General features: G+C 39.5%; 1 protein-coding gene across 1 annotated transcript; it reads left to right on the top strand.

Annotated features, from left to right (window-relative positions):
* The first annotated feature begins 193 nt into the window (after positions 1–193).
* ABRAXAS2 (abraxas 2, BRISC complex subunit) lies at positions 194–18,893 on the top strand. Its single transcript, XM_082054006.1, has 9 exons — positions 194–294; positions 1,756–1,846; positions 4,787–4,823; positions 6,914–6,980; positions 9,151–9,341; positions 9,936–10,055; positions 10,726–10,810; positions 12,858–12,972; positions 17,196–18,893. Exons 1-9 carry the CDS (start codon positions 223–225, stop codon positions 17,660–17,662), a joined length of 1,245 nt encoding a protein of 414 aa, XP_081910132.1. The 5' UTR covers positions 194–222; the 3' UTR covers positions 17,663–18,893.
* The last annotated feature ends 976 nt before the right edge of the window (positions 18,894–19,869 follow it).

Genomic DNA, 19,869 nt, shown 5'->3' on the forward strand with positions numbered 1-19,869 from the left:
TTCGAACCCGCCTGGACACCTTCCTGTGTAACCTCATCTGGGTGTTCCTGCTCCATGGGGGGATTGCACTGGATGAGCTTTCCAGGGCCCTTCAACCCCTGACATTCTGGGATTCTGTGACCGGACTACATTTCCCATGAGGCCCCGCGCCGCCGCCGGAAGCGGGCGTGGCGCGAGCCCGCGCGGTGGCTTGTGGGCTCGGCGGCGGCGGTGGTCTCCATCATGGCGGCTTCCATCTCGGGCTACACGTTCAGTTCCGTCTGTTACTACAGCGCCAACAGCAGCGCCGACCACGTAGGTACCCGCGCCCGCCGCCTCCCGGCGCGCCGAGCCCGGGGCGACCCTCGGGCTGCGGGGTTCGCCGCTCTCTCCGAGCAGCCGCCCGTCAGGCCCCGGCCGGGGGGAGCGGCCCCGCTCGGGCGCTGCCCCGTCGCTGTGGAGGCGGCTGCGGGGGTCCCGGCCCGGGACGGGGTTGGGGGGGTGACTTGCAGCCCCGCCGGTGCCGCTGCTGGCGGGGCCGTCACCGCCCTGCGCTTCCCGGGCATCCCGGGTGGGACCGGGGGGGGCAGCCGGGGGTGCGGGGCGGCGGGAGCGGCGAACGGGCGGGGGAGGGTGTGTGAGCCCCGCAGAGTGTCCGCGCCCAGTGCAGAGCTGGGGTGTTGCTGAACCCCGCTGTTCTGGTGACAAACTCATGGTCTGGAGGTAGTGCAGCGGAAAGCTATGGAGATATTGTTGTTTGGAGCATCATTCTTGTGAGGAGAGGCTGAGAGAGCTGGTCTTTTCATCCTGGAGAGGAGAAGCTGAGAGGAGTCTTATCAGTGTTTATAAATATCTCAGAGTGGGTGTCAAGAGGATGGACCAGACTGTTCAGTGGTGCCCAATGACAGGATGAGGGGCAGCAGACACAGACTGAAACACAGGAGGTTCCATCTGAATATGAGGAGAAACTTCTTCACTTTGAGGGGCCAGAGCCTGGCCCAGGCTGCCCAGAGAGGCTGTGGAGTCTCCTTCTCTGAGACATTCAAACCCGCCTGGACCGACCTGTGTGATCTGCTCTGGTGACCCTGCGTGAGCAGGGGGGTTGGACTGGATGATCTCCAGAGGTCACTTCAACCCAACCAGTCTGTGATTCTGTGAGCTTCCTCCTGTGTTTCTGCACCAGGAAACGGTGCAGTGCTGCTTCACTACTTGTGCCAAAAGCACCTCGTTACAGCTCACTCTCCTTCCTCGTTTTGGGTGGGGATGGAGAATAAAAGGTGACTTAAAGTTAGCACCTGAGTTTTATGATCCCTGGTATTGTTCAGGGTACAGCCCAATCTCCATATGTAGATTTGGGTAAGTCTCTGTGGGTGTGAACTCCGCTTCCTGTTGGCTTTGAAGGAACAGCAGCAGCAGTGCTGTGTATCACACTTGGGCCTCCTCCTCATCTTTGGTGTGTCTGCGTGGCTGGGACTGGAGGCAGAGCGCTCCTTTATGTGTCTGTGTTTGCCTTATGTACGTTGTGTGTTACCTACAGAAGCTTTCAGTAGATTATTCTTTTTGGACAACATATTCCTGTGGTGTTGTGAAAGGATGTTGACAAATCAGACCAGCCTTGGTAAACCTAAGCCCCCTACCACAGCTCAAATACTTCTTTCCACCTCATTTTTTGCTTTAATTCTTCCGTTAAATGCTAAGAAATTACAATAAATGACTCTATAGTGTTTTGGTTTTGTTCTATTTTTAGATATTTTTTTTTCTCCTTTGAAATTGTAGGAAGGATTTCTACTAGGAGAGGTGAGACAAGAAGAGACCTTTAGCATTAGTGATTCACAGATCAGCAACACTGAATTTCTACAAGTGATTGGTAAGTAATAAAATTTTGAGAAATTCTGAAAGAAGCACTGCTCGGTTTTTCAGTTTTCAGCACAACAATCCAGTAATAATTACTTCACTTGTGAGACCAGCACAAGGTGTTCCAGTCTTTCAAAATCAGATTTGCTACACTATTTGTGTGTTTGTGGTTGGGATGTGAGGAAAAGGAACGGACCTTTGCAGACATTTAGCTACATTCTGTGGTGGAGAAATGATGAATTTGGGTTTTGGTCCTGCAGTGAGTTTCGTGACTGAAATGGTTGCCTAAATACAGGCATGTGCTCAAAATAAAATAAATGCATTGCTTGATTTATTAATACTGAAAGGGGACAGATTTCCAGGGGAGAGTTTGGATGAATGCCTGGTAGTTGATGAGATTGTAAACTACCACAGCAAGATGGACCAAGGAGTATTTGCCTAAATAATTTGCTTTATTGATAAGCATGTGTTCTTACTGTACAGCTGATCTGTCATTGTTGTGGAAAGTGAAAGATCGAAAATCTTGCTGTTGGTAGAAGTAAGTATTTTTATACACAAGCGAGATGCTGTTGTGTGTTTTTAGCTCTGTGGTTTATAGAAAATAGTGAATTCCTGAAAGAAAATGGGGTTTATTGGTATACATTTGTATGACCTGATATTAAAGTATGTACAAACCTTCTTTAAAAACCTGAATGTGTACATACATGGGTTTGTGAGTCCGATACTAGATAAAAACGGTGTCTGAATCAAGCTTAGTTAGCACATAAATATCTAGCAGTTGACTCTCAAATGTTATTTGCAACACAGAACTAAAGACTTCTGAAAGTATTGACTGTATTATGTTACATCTCAAGATACTTGCCACCTTTAGGTAGTGGTGGCTGTGTATACAAAAATCCAGAAGGTTATGTAGCATCAATTAATTACAATTAATTAATCGAGCTAAATAGCAAAAAAATAAAGACAGGATTTTGTGTGTGTTTATATAATCACTGTCAAAGTACTGTGTAAAGGAAGACACCTGGTAGCTGTGTCTGTTTGGACAAAACTAGACATGACTGCAGTGATAACTCAGTTAGTGTTGGGAAATGTAACACAGTCATGTCAACAACTGCACCCTCAGCTGGTTTCATAAACCGAGTGTTTGTGGCATTAAAAGTTATTCCCATTTATCACATTCCTGGTTACAGTTATTTTCTGAAAAGGGAATTTACACAGAAACACACCCTCCCCCAACCCTCCCCCCACAGGATGATCCTGGTATTTTTTGTTTACCAAATTTTTACTTCAATATTTATTCGTCAGCATTAACTCTTGAACTCCCAGTTCCGTTCATGAACTGAGACTGGCAGTTTTGTGGCACTGGTGTCACAGATGAATTTTTAACATGCTTATGTGTCTGCTGTCTCAAAGCTTACTGGTGGTGTTTGAGTATGTATTTGTGTATTTATATGTACTCTATATATATATCTAAAATAAGTCAATGTGTAACACTTAAATATGGAATGGTGGCCGCTTTGTGCATTCTGAGCAGCAGGCTTGTTGCTTCCTGTTTTTCAAAAGACAAGGCCTGTGTAGCAATGTAATAACTTGAAGTCTGGATTCTCAGTCATTGTAATCAATATATTTGCTGGAAGGAATTGTTCTAAACTGGAATGGTTAAACTTACTGGCTTTGTTTAGCAAATCGCTTCCACAGATTTCTGTATGCCGGCGTGGAAATACAGGGTTGGTAGATTTTGAAACAGTTCCAAATAAAGTAAGTCATTAACTGTAACAGCAGCATCATGAGGAGTTTTTGCTGGTGAAAATGTGCAGTTTCTCAGGCAATCCGCCTGCCGTGGATGTTCAGGGCCTTGTTTTGGTAGCGTCTCAATATGCTGAGATGTTAATGTGTGTAGTCTGTTGTTCTGGGGAACTGTGATCCGACTCTGCTGAGATTGAGCAGCCGGTGACGTTGGGAACAGCAGGTGGTGAGTCACTCACCAGGAAGGAAGAGTCTAAACAAAGTTGTTGCTAAACACTCCAGCAGGGATCTAATATAAGAGCATGAAATATTATTGCTACATAAGTGCTAGTCTGAGCAAATACCGTTTCAGAGAAAAGTTATGTCATCGAGGTATAATAATATCGGTAAATGATAAGCTGTATTTGGTGAAAATCAAAGAAGAGGAGAACTTTAAAGTACTAAAAATTCCACAAAAAAGAAGTTGTGCTTGGTTTTAGAGAGATAATGTGGATTGGATTTTTGCTCTTTTCTTGCTCTTCTCCTAAGATGACTGACATATTACAACCTCTGCTGCTTAAATAAGCGTCTTAGCATTTATTACAACCTTTTCAACAGACAAATATTAGTGTGACTTTTAAATACTTTTTATATAAAAGATTATAAATTGTAGCTAATCATTCTGGAGTGGCATTTAAACCATTTTCTCATAATAGATTCTATTTGCCTTGCCTGGTTAAATATTCCAGTGTGTAAAATCTCAGTGATTCCCTCCCCTATCCCTTTTCTTATTCATTGCTGCTGTAATAAACAGTGTATATGAATGCAAGTAAACTGTTGTGGAAAGGTGTATCAAATGCAAAAAACCCCCACCAACCAACCAACCAAAAACCTAAATGCCTTTGTTAGGAGGTTACAACTGTAAAATAGTATCAAAAGTGTGTATCTGAGGCTCAGATGTATCCATGTGTATCTCAGCAAGTGTATGTCTTCCTTATTGTTAAAATATTGTTCTTTGTGAAATGGCAAATCAGTAAGAGAAGCTGTTGTTTCCCTATGGTGCTGTGTCATCAATGGTGTTGAGACATTAAGGGCAATGTGTGATCTGACACAGATTTTTATTTGCTCAGTATCTGCGATGAGGAAAGTTTACGCAAGATATGCCACTGTAATTTCTCTTTACCTTGTGCAGTTGGACATAATGTCTCTTTTTTATTTGTTGTTGCAGAAATCCATAACCATGAGCCTTGTTCGAAACTCTTTAGGTAAGCGTTTTCTGTTGTCTTCCTGTGTTGGCTGCAGAATTATAAAACAGGTAGCTCACTGAAATATATTAGCATTTCAAATGTACCTACCGATGTTTGCATTGTTTGCTCATCTGATGATATTACAGAAATACATGTTAATGGCACCAACAATGACAACGGAAGTTAGAGTTTAGTTTCAGTAGCACCTACTTTAAGTTAAAAAGGGTGCCGAGGTAGCTAGTACGGGCTTATTTCTGTCTCTTTGAATTTCCACCTCGTGTAGGTAGTGGAAGTAGGAAAGCAATCAGATCAAATCATGTCATTCTGATATTGGCATGAATGTCAAAACCAATTTAAATTATTGTGGTCTTAGTTTAGCCCTGTGTGGTCCTGGGGGGTCTGAGAACACTTTACCTGCCCTAACCTTTGTAACTTGCTGGGCTAACAAGTTGGTTTTAGTTGTACTGACTCGCTGCAAGTAATTATTCTGAAACTTTCAGCTTACTAGTTATTTTTGACTTTTGATCTGTGATCCAGAATTAAAACTAAATATAGGTCTAACATATTCTACTTAGCAGCTTCCATCATTTATATGTAGATTTTCTCTGTAGTCTTCATTTGTTACACAGTAATAGTTTCTAAATTGCTGTCTAGAAATTCCTTTCAGAAGGAATTCCCAATTAATCTGCTCCTGTCTTTATTTAGAGATTTCCAGCCAATTAAGAAGGCGCAGTACCTTGTAGATGATGATTGACATTAGTTACATTAGAGAGAAAAGCTGCAGTCTATCACTTGCTATCTGATAATTACAGAGAGGGTACTTTTAACCCAGTGATTTAAATGCTGGAGACTCTGCACATCAAGATAATATCCCAGTGTCTGGTAGACTCTTTCTGATTCCCAGTGACGCTTTGTGCAGCGCATATCAAAACCGATCACGTTTTCTGCTTCTCCCCCGTCAAGAGACTGGTTGTGAGTAACTGAGCCGATGGAGGAAGGGGGAGAAGTCTGTGTTTCACTGCATGCTTTCTGCACAAGAAAATTGATGAATTTATTTACTTCAGGGCACAGAGGAAACTCGCATCTCATAGAACCTTAATACCAGAGCGTGCTGTTGGTTTCTTGCTCTTGTAGTTGCGGCAGATGCTGATTTTGTGGTGTTCTACCTTATCCTTATGATAAGTGTAGCCAGTCTGAGACATTGCTCATCCGCTCTGTATTCTCGTGAGCTGGCACTCCTGATGTTGGGTGTACCAGGCTCGGTTCCAGGCCTTTTACCAACATGTAGGAACTGAAAAAGAAGCAAAGGACCGATTTCTCCATCTGTGCAGTTCTCAAATGAATGTGTTTCATTACATACTAATTGCTTATTCCATAAGAAAGCTATTCTTTTAAAGCATAGAGAAAAAAACGGGTATGCGCAACTTACAGTAATATATAAATTTTGTGAATGTGAATTGAAGAGATTATGCAAATATTATATAGACTCTCAAATTAGTAATTAGTTGTAGTCTTAATATTCACAATAACTTGCATCTTGAAACTTGTCAGAGTTTGGGCCTCGGTTCTGTAAGCAGAGCTGTATGGAAAGACCAGATTCTTGCTGACCTCCATATAATTCTTTTGGCTTCAAGGGTCCAGCCGTGTCAGTCTAATTGCAGGACTGGAGCATAAGAAGTTGGTTTGTAGTTGTACATAAAATAGCCCTGTATTCCTTTTTTGTTTGACAAGCAGGCCTCTTATTCTCAAAGGAGGGTTTTACACAGTGCTAGCCAAAATGAAATTACACAATCCATTTATGTACATACTCCTTGTTGTAGGGGCTGGCAGCCAAATATTAGGCATCAACCTAATGTGTGCAAGGAGAGCATTTTAAAACTAAAAATTACAGGTGTCTTGTATTTCATCACTAATGGTTTAAAAGGGGTTAGAGTTGTCGCTCCAGCTAGTCTTAGGCATCTAATTTGACAAGGTAAAGCTGTAGAAATTGCTTTGTAATGTATAGGGTGCCGTCTACTTGAAGAATGCTTGAAATATCAACTATTTATGTACAATCTGGGTGTGTGTAAACTGTGTACCTACCTTTCTCTCTTCCTTTTTGGTTCAAGCTTTTACGACTATGCAGGCAAGGTTAACGAGGAGAGTTTGGACAGGATCCTTAAAGACCGAAGAAAAGTAAGTTTTTTATCTTTTCCTCCTCTTCTGGTCATTAGAGTCTATGATTAGCGGTTTTGGAAAACAAACAAGAAAAAGTAGTTAACTGGAAGAAATATTTTATTTCACAAATCTGATGATTTATTTTGGCCCAAGGCTTATCTTCTTCTGAAGCTGATGGATTTGTGGTGCTTAGGTTAAACTGGGGGCAGCGTGTAAATTCCCTGAAGAAATGCAAAACGTTCAAGTTCAAGTCTCTGGAAGCCAAGGGCTAGTATTAACCCAGTCAAATTTCTGAGCTAAACACCTAGCATAATGATTGTGTTCTCTGCTGCTGAAACCAACAAAAATGTAGCTGATCTGCAAATCTGTTCCAAAGAGTTAATTCCAAAGAGTTGTCATGATATCACCTTGAAATGAATTTGCCTCACAAGGTCTTGTCAGTGTCAAAGTTAATACAAAGTAGGGGTGGTTAAAACAAGAACTTTTTTCTTGTTTTATTTATTTTACAAAGCAGCGGCAAACCAATGTTGTTCCAGCTGCTTGTAGAACTACTCAGTAGTAGCAGAGCTCCCTGTCAAAGCACAGTTTCTGTCCTCTGGAGGTGACTCAAGTGTAATTTCCGCTACTGTGAGTAAGAATTCCTACTGTGTGAACCGATCGTCGTTATGCAAAGAGTGTGATGACAGTTGCTCGATTGCTAATTGAAATTGCAGTATTTAATTTCTCTTCACCTTACCCACCTGAGCTGTGGGCTTTTCCTTACAAGACAAGGTTTAAGTTGAGGAAGGATCTTTAGGGAAGCAAGTCTTAAATCTGTGCAACTTCTGCAACTCTGATCACTCTAGTGGTGTTTTCTTGTCTGAAATGCTCTCAGAATAAATTCCTCTGTGTATAGTAACATATTTATGCTTAGTGCAGAGGTGCTCTGTGTATTTATTAATATGTACAGACGTGTTATACATCTTTATGCTGATGATGGAGTGAGTTTCCAGTCTCAGATCTTGAGTTCTTTAACCTTATAACTCTACTCTCAAACACAACAGAGTATATTAAGTTCCACTTCAGGAGATAAGGCAAAAATGATTAAAAAAATGTATGTCTCCCCCTAGTTTTTAGTTGAATTTTACTTTGTTAGGACCTAACTTGCAGGGATACTCTGGCAAGATGCATTATCTGTGCTGAGAAAGGAGGAAAAACTGGAGAAATTAACACTTGCAAGTGTCATGTGATTAAAGCACTACAGCTTTAATGACATTAATTGTCATAATGACAGAAAAAGAAAGAAATACCACTGCTTGGGAAGTAAGACAGTCTTGTATTCTCTTTTGTTAGCAAATCAGCACATTTTATTACGTTCAGCCTAAGTAATTGTGCAGTGAAAAAGTGAAAAACAATGCTTCTCATTTTTTTATTTAACACAGGAGTCGTATTGTTTAATATGTAGAATCTGCTCTATTCCACTCAATATATAGTGCAGTCTTAATGCATCACCACATGATAGTGCCTATTCCTGGGACTCTTCCTGAAGAAAATTGTTAACAATGTGTCCTTCTCATTAATCTCTCGAATTAAATGTTACTTTACATGAAGTAAGGGAGTTTAATGCATGTGATACTCAAAATAATAATTGAATTAGAATGGGTCTTATCTGATGTTCATAGGAATCTCTCACAATCAAATAAATAGACCATGAGCTAATTTTATCTCTGTATGCAGCAGATTAGTCCCACATGTCTCATGAACAGACGTGAATTTGTGAATGTGTTTGTGAAGCACTGGGAGTGTCTTACAAATCAGCAAAAGTGAATAGGCAGTTGAAATATTTAGCTAAAGAAAACCCACATCTGTTGTGTTTGGAAACAGCTCAAGTCTCATAATTTGAAGATGCTCCAAGGTTCGTTGCTCAAATTAAGTAATTGGAGTATCTTGGAAGTGGGATCCTGAATGGCACTGAGGACACACAGGTGTTTGCAGCACAAGGTTGAGCAATTAATAGTCGTGTTGTAGCAGAATGTCACTAGTTTCAGGTTATTTGATAGGTGCAAACCTCTAGTAATTTGGTCTGATTTGGTTGTAATAAAGCTATTGGCTAATTCACATGATACCACAGCGTTAGCAACTTTTTATCAGAAGGTAAATATGTATCTCAGCTAATACTTTGTTTTTTTCTGATGTACTTTGATTACAGAACGTTATTGGATGGTACAGATTCAGGAGAAACACTCAACAGCAAATGTCGTACCGAGAGCACATCATTCACAAACAGCTGACACACATTCTCGGAGTGCCTGATCTCGTCTTCCTTCTCTTCAGCTTCATTTCCACTGCAAATAACTCCACACATGCTTTAGAATATGTGCTTTTTAGACCAAACCGAAGGTAAACACTCTCTGCATATGAACCAATCTTTTTTTTTTAAATTCTTATTGCCATTCTTGATACTATTTTGAAGTTTGTACAGTTACACACAAAGGAGGTTTTGTGTTTGTCAAATGATGTCTCGGTGTACAATTGTTAGCAATGACAGCTTTTCTTTCCAGTGCAAGTAATTTATAAATTACAGTTTAGTGGTGAGCAAAAAGTTCTTTTCGGTCTTTAAATCTTCAAACAACAAACCCAATATATTTTAAGAGAAGTCAGACGTCAGTACCATGCTTCTTAGAATAGAACTGAATGTAGCTTCACGCATTTTGTATCTGTGGTAGTTTGAACACACAATTAAGAGGCTCTAAAAGATACAAAGGTAGGTCCATCTCAAGGGAGTTTTTGATCTTGTGTTCATTTTGAACACCATCTCTAATATTCAGCAGCTTTTATAATAAACCTAACCCTAAAGCTTTAAAAACCTAAACCTAAACCTAAAGCTTTAAAATTACATGAGTTGTCATCATCAGAGAAATGGGATAATATCAAGGCTATTGTGAATAATCTTTTGAATATGAATTAAGAAGTCTTTCTAAACTTTCTCTACAGGTATAATCAAAGGGTATCACTTACTATTCCTAATCTAGGCAACACTAGTCAACAGGAATACAAAGTTTCTTCAGTGCCAAATACTTCTCAGAATTATGCCAAAGTTATTAAGGAACACGGGTAAGGATTTTTCCTTTGCAAATGATAGTCATGAAATTCTTATGCTCTTTACCTTCCAAAGAATAGTAAAAATATGTATTTCAAGCAGGAAGAACTTCGTTCTGGAGGAGAATGGGTGGTTCCCAGTGCGCTTTTTCTGCTTAGAATCAAACCCTTTAGAAAAACAAAGGGAGCTCGGTGCACTAATCAGAAAAGCAGAATTGGGATGGGCAGTGATGCTGTGGGCCTGCTGGCTGGAGGATTCTTATTTGATTTGTTTATTTATTTATTTTTATATTTTTTATTTCCAAGGAATCTTGTGCACAAACTTAAAACTTGAAATCTGATTTGGAAGTGTTGAAGTCTGGGGGTTTTTTAAAGTCAGTTTAATTAAATGCTGTAAATGCAAAGTAGCTCTTCTGACTGTTAACAATGAAATTATACAAGCTGAGATTTCTGGACAAGTTTAATCTCATTCAAATGGGACTTTGTTATTACAGAAGGAATTTTGGTTTTGAATATGCTGCTGTTCAAATTTTGATTCTTGAGAGTATAGTACATTTTTAGCAATATAAAACGAAACACATTTTAGAAATATGAGAGGCTGCTTAACAGCAATTCAAAGAGAGCATGAGCTAGAAACTTGTGTTGTCATTTCTAGCTAATGATTTCTGCTTTTCTCTTTTTTAAGTACTGATTTTTTTGACAAAGACGGAGTGATGAAGGACATCAGGGCTATATATCAGGTTTATAACGCACTTCAGGAAAAAGTACAGGTAACTTCCTTTATTTAATACTGATCTGTATGTGTGTGGCATCTCTTGTTTGTCCTTTGGTTAAACCAGGAGTGGAGGAGATGAAGATTTTTAGAGCTTATAAACTCTTTATCACGAACTGTAGGAAAGTTAAGTCTGACTTGAATAATTAAATGTGTCAGCCTCTGTTTAATGTGTGCTTTTGCAGCGGCTGCTGTAAAAGTGATTGATACGAATGTCATCAATTCTTTCTCTTTTACAAGTAAGAGTGATTTAATGCTTAGTGATTTCTGAGAGACGAGAACTATTTTTAAGAGTGTGTGTCGAAGAAAAGCCTTGCTGTAGGGTTTTGCACAGGTTTAAAGGCTCGCCCGCGTGAGTTTAAAAATGGCTCCAGGCCCTTGGTACGTTGCATGCAGTAAAGAGAGCTCCATCTGCTCAAACTTGTGAATGTTTTGTGCAGAGCCTGAGTGAATTCTGCTCCAAATATGACAAAGCATCTGAAAGCGCCTTGAGTGTCAAATCTACTGAGTGTAAGCTTGTCAATTCGCAGCTTGTCCTGTGTGAAGAGCAGCGTAGCTGCACTGCCTGGGGAGCACACACATCTGCTAATTGTGCTGCGGTCACAGCTGATTTCCAGGCTTTCCCCTTCTGTCTGCCCCAAAGGGGTTTGTGTCTCTGCTCCAGCTCAGCTTTGCTGGTTGGCACATGGAGTAGAGAACAAGGATCATCGCTCCAGCCACCCCCTGACCCTGCTTGCACAGAACTGCTATTTCTCTGGGGAAGTTACTACTCGCTAACTTGCCTTGTAAGATGTGAAAATTTATTTTCAGAGCTCTATCCCATTAGCTGATGGTGTTATTCTGTTATTGCCAGAAGTGCATATATCCTTTTGTGCTCTTGCTGGTGTTTGAATGGAAAAATGGAAAATGTAACATCATCAGGGAGTTGTCTTCCTACCTGTTAAAAGTATGACTTGGTTGTATTTCACCATATAAATCACGCTGCTGTACATTGTTTGCAGAGCTTAGAAGTAACTTAGGTGTTGGCTAACTTGAGAAACTTTTCTCTTTAAAGTGACTGTTTCACAGAGAATGTTACCGGACTGGAAATAAGTTTTCTGGTAAAGCAGCTGAGACATGTATTTGCATTATTCACCAGTTAGTTGAGAGGGGAGTGTTTAAACTTCATAAACTTTATAAACAGTTAGATACAGAACTGAAAGCATAGGTGATGTTTTTTGACTCTTTAGGTAAGAACACAATAGTAACGTTTTGGAAAAGAAACAGTAAATGGCTAGTGATTTACTGTTTAAGGCTCATTAGTGCTTTGACAATTCTGTACTTTTCAGAACTGATCATGTTTAATGATAAAGACCAATACTTAATTTCTGAAGAAGTAGCAATATCCAGTATAACATGTTCAGCTTAAAAAAAAAAATCCATATTATCCAGAACTGTTTTTAAACTTAAAACCTTTTAGGAAAGTGTCACCTTCATTTCCTAACCAGTACAGGGAAATCTTGGTGAAATATCTGTGGATCTTGTTTATTAAATAGAGGTATCAGTTAAGAGATCAGCGTGGGACAGTTGTTGAGTCAAGTGTTTCACACCCCAATTCAAATTTGGTCTGGTACAAAAGTATGTACCTTTATGCTACATTTTAAAGCCACGGTACTATAGTATCATTGTTGTGCTAACAACGATGTATTTAAAACATAAAAACAAATGAACAAGCAAACAAAGGAAAAAGAAAAGGTAAAAAAAATAAAAGAAAAAATAAAGAGGGGGAAAAAAGTCAAGAACTAACTTTGGATCATATTACAAATCTTCCTACAATGATGAACCATTTGGAAGTGCTTTTCCTATCATGCAATAGTCGGGAATTGGCAACAACCAGTGAAGAAACCAGTTTTCATGTTGTATATTGTGCTCTGATATAGTTAAATCTTGTTCTTCATTTTGTGCTTTTAATGGCTTCTTGTGTGGTAGTAGCTTTATTAATGTTGTTACAGAAGTGTTTGCTTTGTTTTTGCAAAATCTTAGCATATCTTCTGTTTTTCTCCTAGGCAGTATGTATAGATGTAGAAAAAAGTGAACGTGTTGTGGAATCTTTTCAAGCTGATGTAAACAAGTTGAAAAGGCAAATCACACAAAAGAAGAATGAAAAAGAACAAGAAATAAGTAAGTTGCCTTTTAATTTTTTTATATTTTCAGCAGCAGATGCTGTAAGAATGAAACACTTTTTTCCACGTGTTTTTGAAATATTTATTCCGTTTCCTACTCCCCAAGCCTATCCCCAAATACAAGCCCAGCACCAATGAGGTGAGAGTTGAGGAAAATGAGCGTTTAAGTGAGGAATGTTGGTGCAGATCAGCTGAAGTGTTGTCTGGATGACTTTGGATCTTGCAGCTTTTAGTGAATGTATCAGGTTTTTCACCACTGATCTAGAGGAGACCATCCTCATTTTGTCATCCTCTCCCACTTCATAGTTACTGAAACGTAATTTAGCATTTTTTTTCATAATTTGCTGACTTAGTGGTGAATGTAATTAGCATTGAAATATCACTCCCAAAAGTCTATTTTGAAGTCATTCCTATCTTCAGGAGTACCTGCTAGGAAGTGAAAGAAACTATTTAAATGCAGAATTTTGTTGGAATTTACCTGCCTATTGGTCATGACATGGTACTTGAAATATGAATTTCAATTTGTATTTATTTTAATTCTGTGAAGCTACTGAAATATTGTCCTTCTTGCGTTGTGTTGGGTGGATGTTGGATCAGGTAATTCTCTGACTTATCTAAAGCAATACAAGCACAATGGCCTTCACGTTCTAGTGAAGCTCTGAATGCAGAAATTACAGTTCTGCTGCATTTTCAAGATCTATATTAGTATTGACTTGATTTGATTTAAGTTTCCATACTGCAGATAAGTCCTGTTAAAAATCAGCATTTTTATTAGAGTTGATTCTACATTCTACATTAATAATATGAGTTTTGATACATGTATTTAGGACTGGTAGGGAAGACCAATAATAGATGTACGTTCATCTTTTATTTTTGCTGCTCCATAATTTTCTGAATCATTGAGACCTATTGTATGAGCTCACTTGGCTGGTTATCACACTGTCCCTCCTTCCTAAAAATGGAATATGGCTTCAGGAGACTTTTGCTTGGCAGTAGAAAGGTTTTGTGAAGAGCCTGGATATTTCCAAAACATTGCTGATCTAATTTGATTTGAGAGCGTAAGGGAAGACTGAAGGTAGAGAGTACCATGTTTCCCCAAAAATAAGACAGGGTCTTATATTAAGTTTTGTTCCAAAACTCATTACTTTTTTACATGTATAGCTGGCTGGACACTATTTCAATTGACTTTTTAAATGAACTGTAACTAGGGCTTATTTTTGGGGTAGGGCTTATTTTCAGGGAAACAGGATAGGAGCAGAGAACAGGCAACTGGGAAGTAATATATATATTTTTTTAAGTCATAAGCAAATTACATAGGTCAACCAACACCTGTTTCTTTTTCATGTTCTGAAGTAAGAAAAAACCCAAATTTTGTAATTTAGCTACAAGGTGTTTTTTATTATTTGTGTATCTTGTTATCTAAAGCTGTATCTGAGACTAAAAGATCACCTGGATGGGTTAACACCCCAAACCGTGCAATAGACGCCTCTCTTGTTATGACTGCTTGTCTTTAATTTTTCCAGGCAGCGAGGTACTGTTATCATGTGAGCTTTTTAGATCAAACTGGCCTCTATCAGCCCATTTCTCTGAGGTTCTTCATTCTCTGAATCTCCAAGATGAGGTAAAGAGCAGCATCAGCTACAAACTGTTGGAGAGCGGGAAGTGCCGCGAGTCGCAGCTGGTTCCTGCGTGGCTGTAGATGAACCGCGGAACTGCTGCTACGTAATCTAGCGAGACATAGAGTGTCTAGATACTATCAGTGAGATGCAAACACCAGACTGAGAATGTATGCCGGAGCAGATAATCACATGAGGGGACTGAAATGAGAAAACACGCAGCTTGTAGCTCTCTAATATTTTTAGATGCGAGTAGCTAATACTGAAGCTGGCCTTTTGTTCTCTTGCTTTGTCAATATTGGGAGAATTTTCTTGTTTTCAGTGTGTTAGTTTTCCAGTTTATCATTCTCTAAGCTGGAGGAAAAGGGAGCGTTTGATTCAAATTCCTGCGGTAGTTTTGTTTTTCTTACAAATTTTTTAATAAGAGGTTTTTAACACTGTAGAGTAAAAGTCAGTTGAGACTCCACTTGCCAGATCACTTGAAATAATTTTGTATATACAGTAGCATATTGAGGGTGCAGTGCAGGCTGTGCACTTCTCACGTGCCAGATAATTTCCTATCACCATTCCCATATTGTGGCCCAAAACCACAGCGCTGTTGTGTAGCCACTCAAGGGTATACGTTGTTTTTATTACTGAAGAGATGTCCAATTGACATGATTAAAGAAACTCTCCAGCCTTGATTTTTTGCCTTTTCCAGAAGGTTTGTGTTACAGTAAGTAGAGCTGATACCATTTTGTCTATCACCTATCGGCAAGGCAGCTTTAAATATACCCATGTCAATTCTGACAGATGTTTGGAGGTTAATAACCAGGTAGACACTAGTCAAAAACTTAACTCTCTCCCAGTGCTTAACAAACCTTCCTGCAAGGAAGTTTCTCCTCATGTCTAATGTATATTGCTCTAATTTAAGCTGCCTTCTGCTTACTTTTCCAGAGCAGACTCTTGTGCGCATTTGAAGACTTAAACTGTTTCCTCAGTCTTCGCTAATTATCCTAATTATTTCAGTCTTTCCTCTTCAGTCATGATATCATAACCTCTAACGAGCCCTTTTCTTTTGTGGAGTTTCTCCAGTTTTTCCCTGTTTCTCAAGCTAAATAGATACAGTATTCCAGCTGTAGTCTTAAGCATTAGAGTACATACTGAAATAATACTTACCTGTTTCTCAACAACTGACTGCACTTAATGCATATTGGTATTTATGGTTTACATAAATCAACAGTAAACCTGTGAAGGACATAACTGTTCCTCATCTTGCTGTTTGTGCAGGTCATTATTCTTGTGCATCTTCCTTAAATGATTTTCCAAATCATCTCATTTGTTAAGATTGCTTTGAAATTCCTCTTCCAGTACCTTGTTATACTTCCAGCTATTACTAGCAGAGTACCACCTGTGTTTTTAATAAGCATGTGCTGCTTAAATTCCGTAATTTAGGTTGTTAATGTGAGTGTATTTCCAGTTCCAGTGCTGAGCCATAGGAGCTTCATCTTGACTCATTTTTCCAATGTGACTGTCAACCGTTGTTCTTTAAGCAGTTCTTCAGCTATTTTTTAATCCTCATAGTGTTTATCTTACTGTCCGTTCATTATGAAGCACACATGTGCTGTGAAAGCCTTAAAGGCAAGATATATTTGTGGCTTTTGGTCTTGCTTAGATTGTTGAAGCCACCTGGACTGGAAAGAGACGCTGTCTTTAGTGGACAAATTTATTTATAGCAACTGTCTAGCTGTACCATTACTTAAATAAAAGTCAAATACTGAAAGTGGTGGTTTCACCCGTTATGTACAGATTTCCATGACTGACTTTTCCAGGGAAAGCTTTTAAAATAATAATGTGGGGGAAGAAGACGTGCTGACTTCTTTGCTGGTGTTCATGAGATTGTCCCTTGGCACAAGGGACGTTGTAAGAGGAAGTACAGACATGTGATTTTAAGTTGTAATATCAACAGTAGAAGCTGATACTGTCTAATCAAAATTAAGTCGAGCCTTTGGTACTGAATAAGACATAAGTGGAGAAGAGAGGGTGTGACGAGCCCTAGTATCGCTGCTTTTTGATGTGGGAAGGAACAGAGAAATCCAGAGAGACGATGAGGTGGAAAGAGCGACAGGTTATGAAAACTTCCTGTAGCTGTGTTTTTAGGGAACTGAAACTGGAGGAAATGTGCACGTAAAAATGTAGCATGCTTGCACTTTGTTTATTTGCTTTCTGGACACATTTTGGTTTTGAAATGGGATCGTGAGGATAATTAAGTTGCACTAATACTGGTGAGTTTCATGGATGTGCTGCTAAATTTAGGGAAGGTATTATTTGTCAAGCTCAAAGAGTAGGATGTGGTAAAAGTCAAGATTTGACGTGATGATTAGGGCTAGTGTGTGTCATTTGGCCACCAATAGGAAAATCAGAATGGCCAAAGATGAGTAGTGGAGACTGAGAGGAAAAGATGCAGCGCTGCAGCTTGAAATAAATGCCAGGGATGAACATTTCAGAGTGACAACCCGAAAGCAGAGCAGACAGCCGAGGGCTGGGTGAGCACGGTGTGTGACAGCCGGGTTGTGTAAAGCACATTGCGAAGCATTAAGTCCACCGATTTTCTTTGCTCTTGTAGGAATGCAGCAAGCGATTTTAAGCAGGCAAATGCCGACAGATAACTTGGAACCCATGTTTGTTCCACGCATGTCCTACACTGGATTCGCTGTGGAAGGCTGCACGCTCGAAGATTCCGACGTCTCCGATCCTCCCCCTCCGTATTCCGATTTCAATGCAACCAACCAAGAAAGTACTGCCGGTCACGGTCTCCTAGAAAGCAATGTTTTCATGCCTCGGCCTCAAGCAGTAGGTTCTTCCAGTTATGTTTCCACAAATGCAGGATTAAAATATTCTGGTAATGGCGCATCCATGCCATCTTCCCAAAGAGCGGTTGGTGACAATGTTGACGAATCAGAAGACAGTGATTATGAAAATTTGCTTGAACCTACAGAATCATCCGACAGCGAATACTCACAGACAAGGGATTCCCGACCTTCGGCACACCCTGATGGTGACTCCAGGAAGACTCAAACATCTCAGATTTGATAGGGGGGAAAAAAATCCACGTGACACTGGTTTTTTTTTCATAATTGTTACAGAGATTTTGGGGATTTAACCTGGAGGAAATGAACTACACAGGATTACTGTGCACACAAAATGTAGAAGACTTGCACTAGATGGTTTATTCACCTTGTGATACATTTTGCAAGTTTTATAATGGAATCATTAGGATAATCAAGCTGTACTAATACTGATGAGGTTCATGGATGTACTGGTAAATTTAGGCAAAATGAAATTTATAGAGATCTTGTAGCTTTTGTTGCCGTATTTTCTTTAAGACAATAAATTGGGATGTAGTAACTAAGCACAGTTAGTCTACAAATAATGTTCTCAAATCAAAACTTACCTCTTGCACTATCATGCCTTGAATTTTCATTTTCGAAAGGGAATAAGTATATCAGCCGCCTTCAAAATAGCTTTCTACAGTAAGCCAAATTGGCCTTTGCAAGCAAAGAAATGTTGATAATTCTGAGAAGCCCGATGTGGTCCACCTTCTTCGCTCGGCATGCTCTTTGAAGAGAGAAGGGGTTTGTTTCGACATGTTTTACGAGCAGAATGTGTGTAACACTTAAAATGACGGTTGCCTTTTTTTCTGTAAAGGGTCTGGGGGGGTGGGCTGACTGGTAAATCATCCAAATGAATGTCAGAAATAGAATTATTCTGGTTTTGCTGGGTTTACAATGACTTTATGCCACACTAGCCTCACTTATTGTCTCATTTGTTATTTTAGCATAAATACAAAGTGCACATACCGGAGTAAATGACTGACAGAAGTAGTAAATTCCATCATGATTGGACTTTGGAGTCTGCAAATTACAAACATCAGAGACTGCTTCTTGCATTTTATTTGCATCTGAATATTGGATTTTACGCTTCTAGATGAGTTATTTTATGTAATAAATAGGGGATAGAGTAGGAGAAGATTGTTTGGAAAGTCCCCTGGTTTTATTACCTCTCTTCCTCTGAGTGAAACGTGTAAATGATTATTTTCATTTGAATTACAGCTCTTGTCAGAAAATTGCCATTTGGGATAAATGAAGTGTGGTATTTTTAGAGAATTTCATGTCTGGATGCACTTATTTTTATTTAAATACTGCTTGTACGCTAATGTTGCCCAAAATATGTGAAATTGTGCCACTAAGGATTTTGTATTGGACTTCATCTCTGATCTGTATGTGAGAAAATACACATTTTAAAATGAGATATCTTAAGCATTTATCACTTTGAGGTGTGAATAACCACTGCTTTGGTTTACACCCAGAAAAGCAGTCGCTTCAAAGTTTAAGTATATCAGATTTTTAAAAGACTAAAATTTCAGTTTGTATTGTGTACGTAGGCAAAAGTCTGTTCCTTACCCTCTCCTGACCTTGTACTAAATTAAGCAAAACGACTTTGGAAACAAACGAGATGTTAAAATTGCCGCTCTTTACCGAGTGTTTCCACCTTTCAACATCTAGTGGTCCGTTTTAACTATCTCACGTTATTCTCATTAGCCTTAACTGGATGCGTTTTGTCCTGGGGTGTTACAATGGGTTGAACAGAGAGCTTGCTCTGGTGTTACCGCCGGTTGTCTGGAGCGGTTCAGGGCTGGCTATGTCGAAATCAGAAATGACACGATGGCAACTACCGTTCTTATTTTTATTCCGCACAGAAACCTGCAAAATGTACATCTCTGACAAAGCAGTTAAATGTGACAATAAAATCTTATTTAATCCTGTAACTTACATTTTAATATTTGTCAGGTTCCATGGTGGTGAAATAACTCCCCGGAATACAGAAGCGCAGCTCAAAATGATGATTTGTGAAAGCTGGTCTGTTTGTAGAACTAAGGGGGGTTTGAGGGAAGGGGGAGAGGACAGCACTGTATTGTATATGTCACACACCTGCTACACGTTCTTACAACCATAGCGATAAAAAGATCCTTGAGTTCTGGAATCCTTTAACAACAAAAAATGCCTTAAGTTCTCCTTGGTCTTACATACAACATGTAGGTGATTTGGAGGTGGAACAAGTAAGTAATCATGCGCTCTAGCCAGTGCCTGCCTGCAGGTACATTAATTTACTGATGCTGCTTGCTCATAAGAACAAAGGATGTGTTTTTATTTTATTTTTTTAAAATTCATATATCCTGATAAAAATACACCTGACTAGACTTTACAGTTTTCATTACAGCCCTGTTAAACATGATGGTG

Source organism: Streptopelia decaocto (genome assembly GCF_964273445.1).
Source record: "Streptopelia decaocto genome assembly, chromosome: 5".
NCBI lineage: Eukaryota > Metazoa > Chordata > Aves > Columbiformes > Columbidae > Streptopelia > Streptopelia decaocto.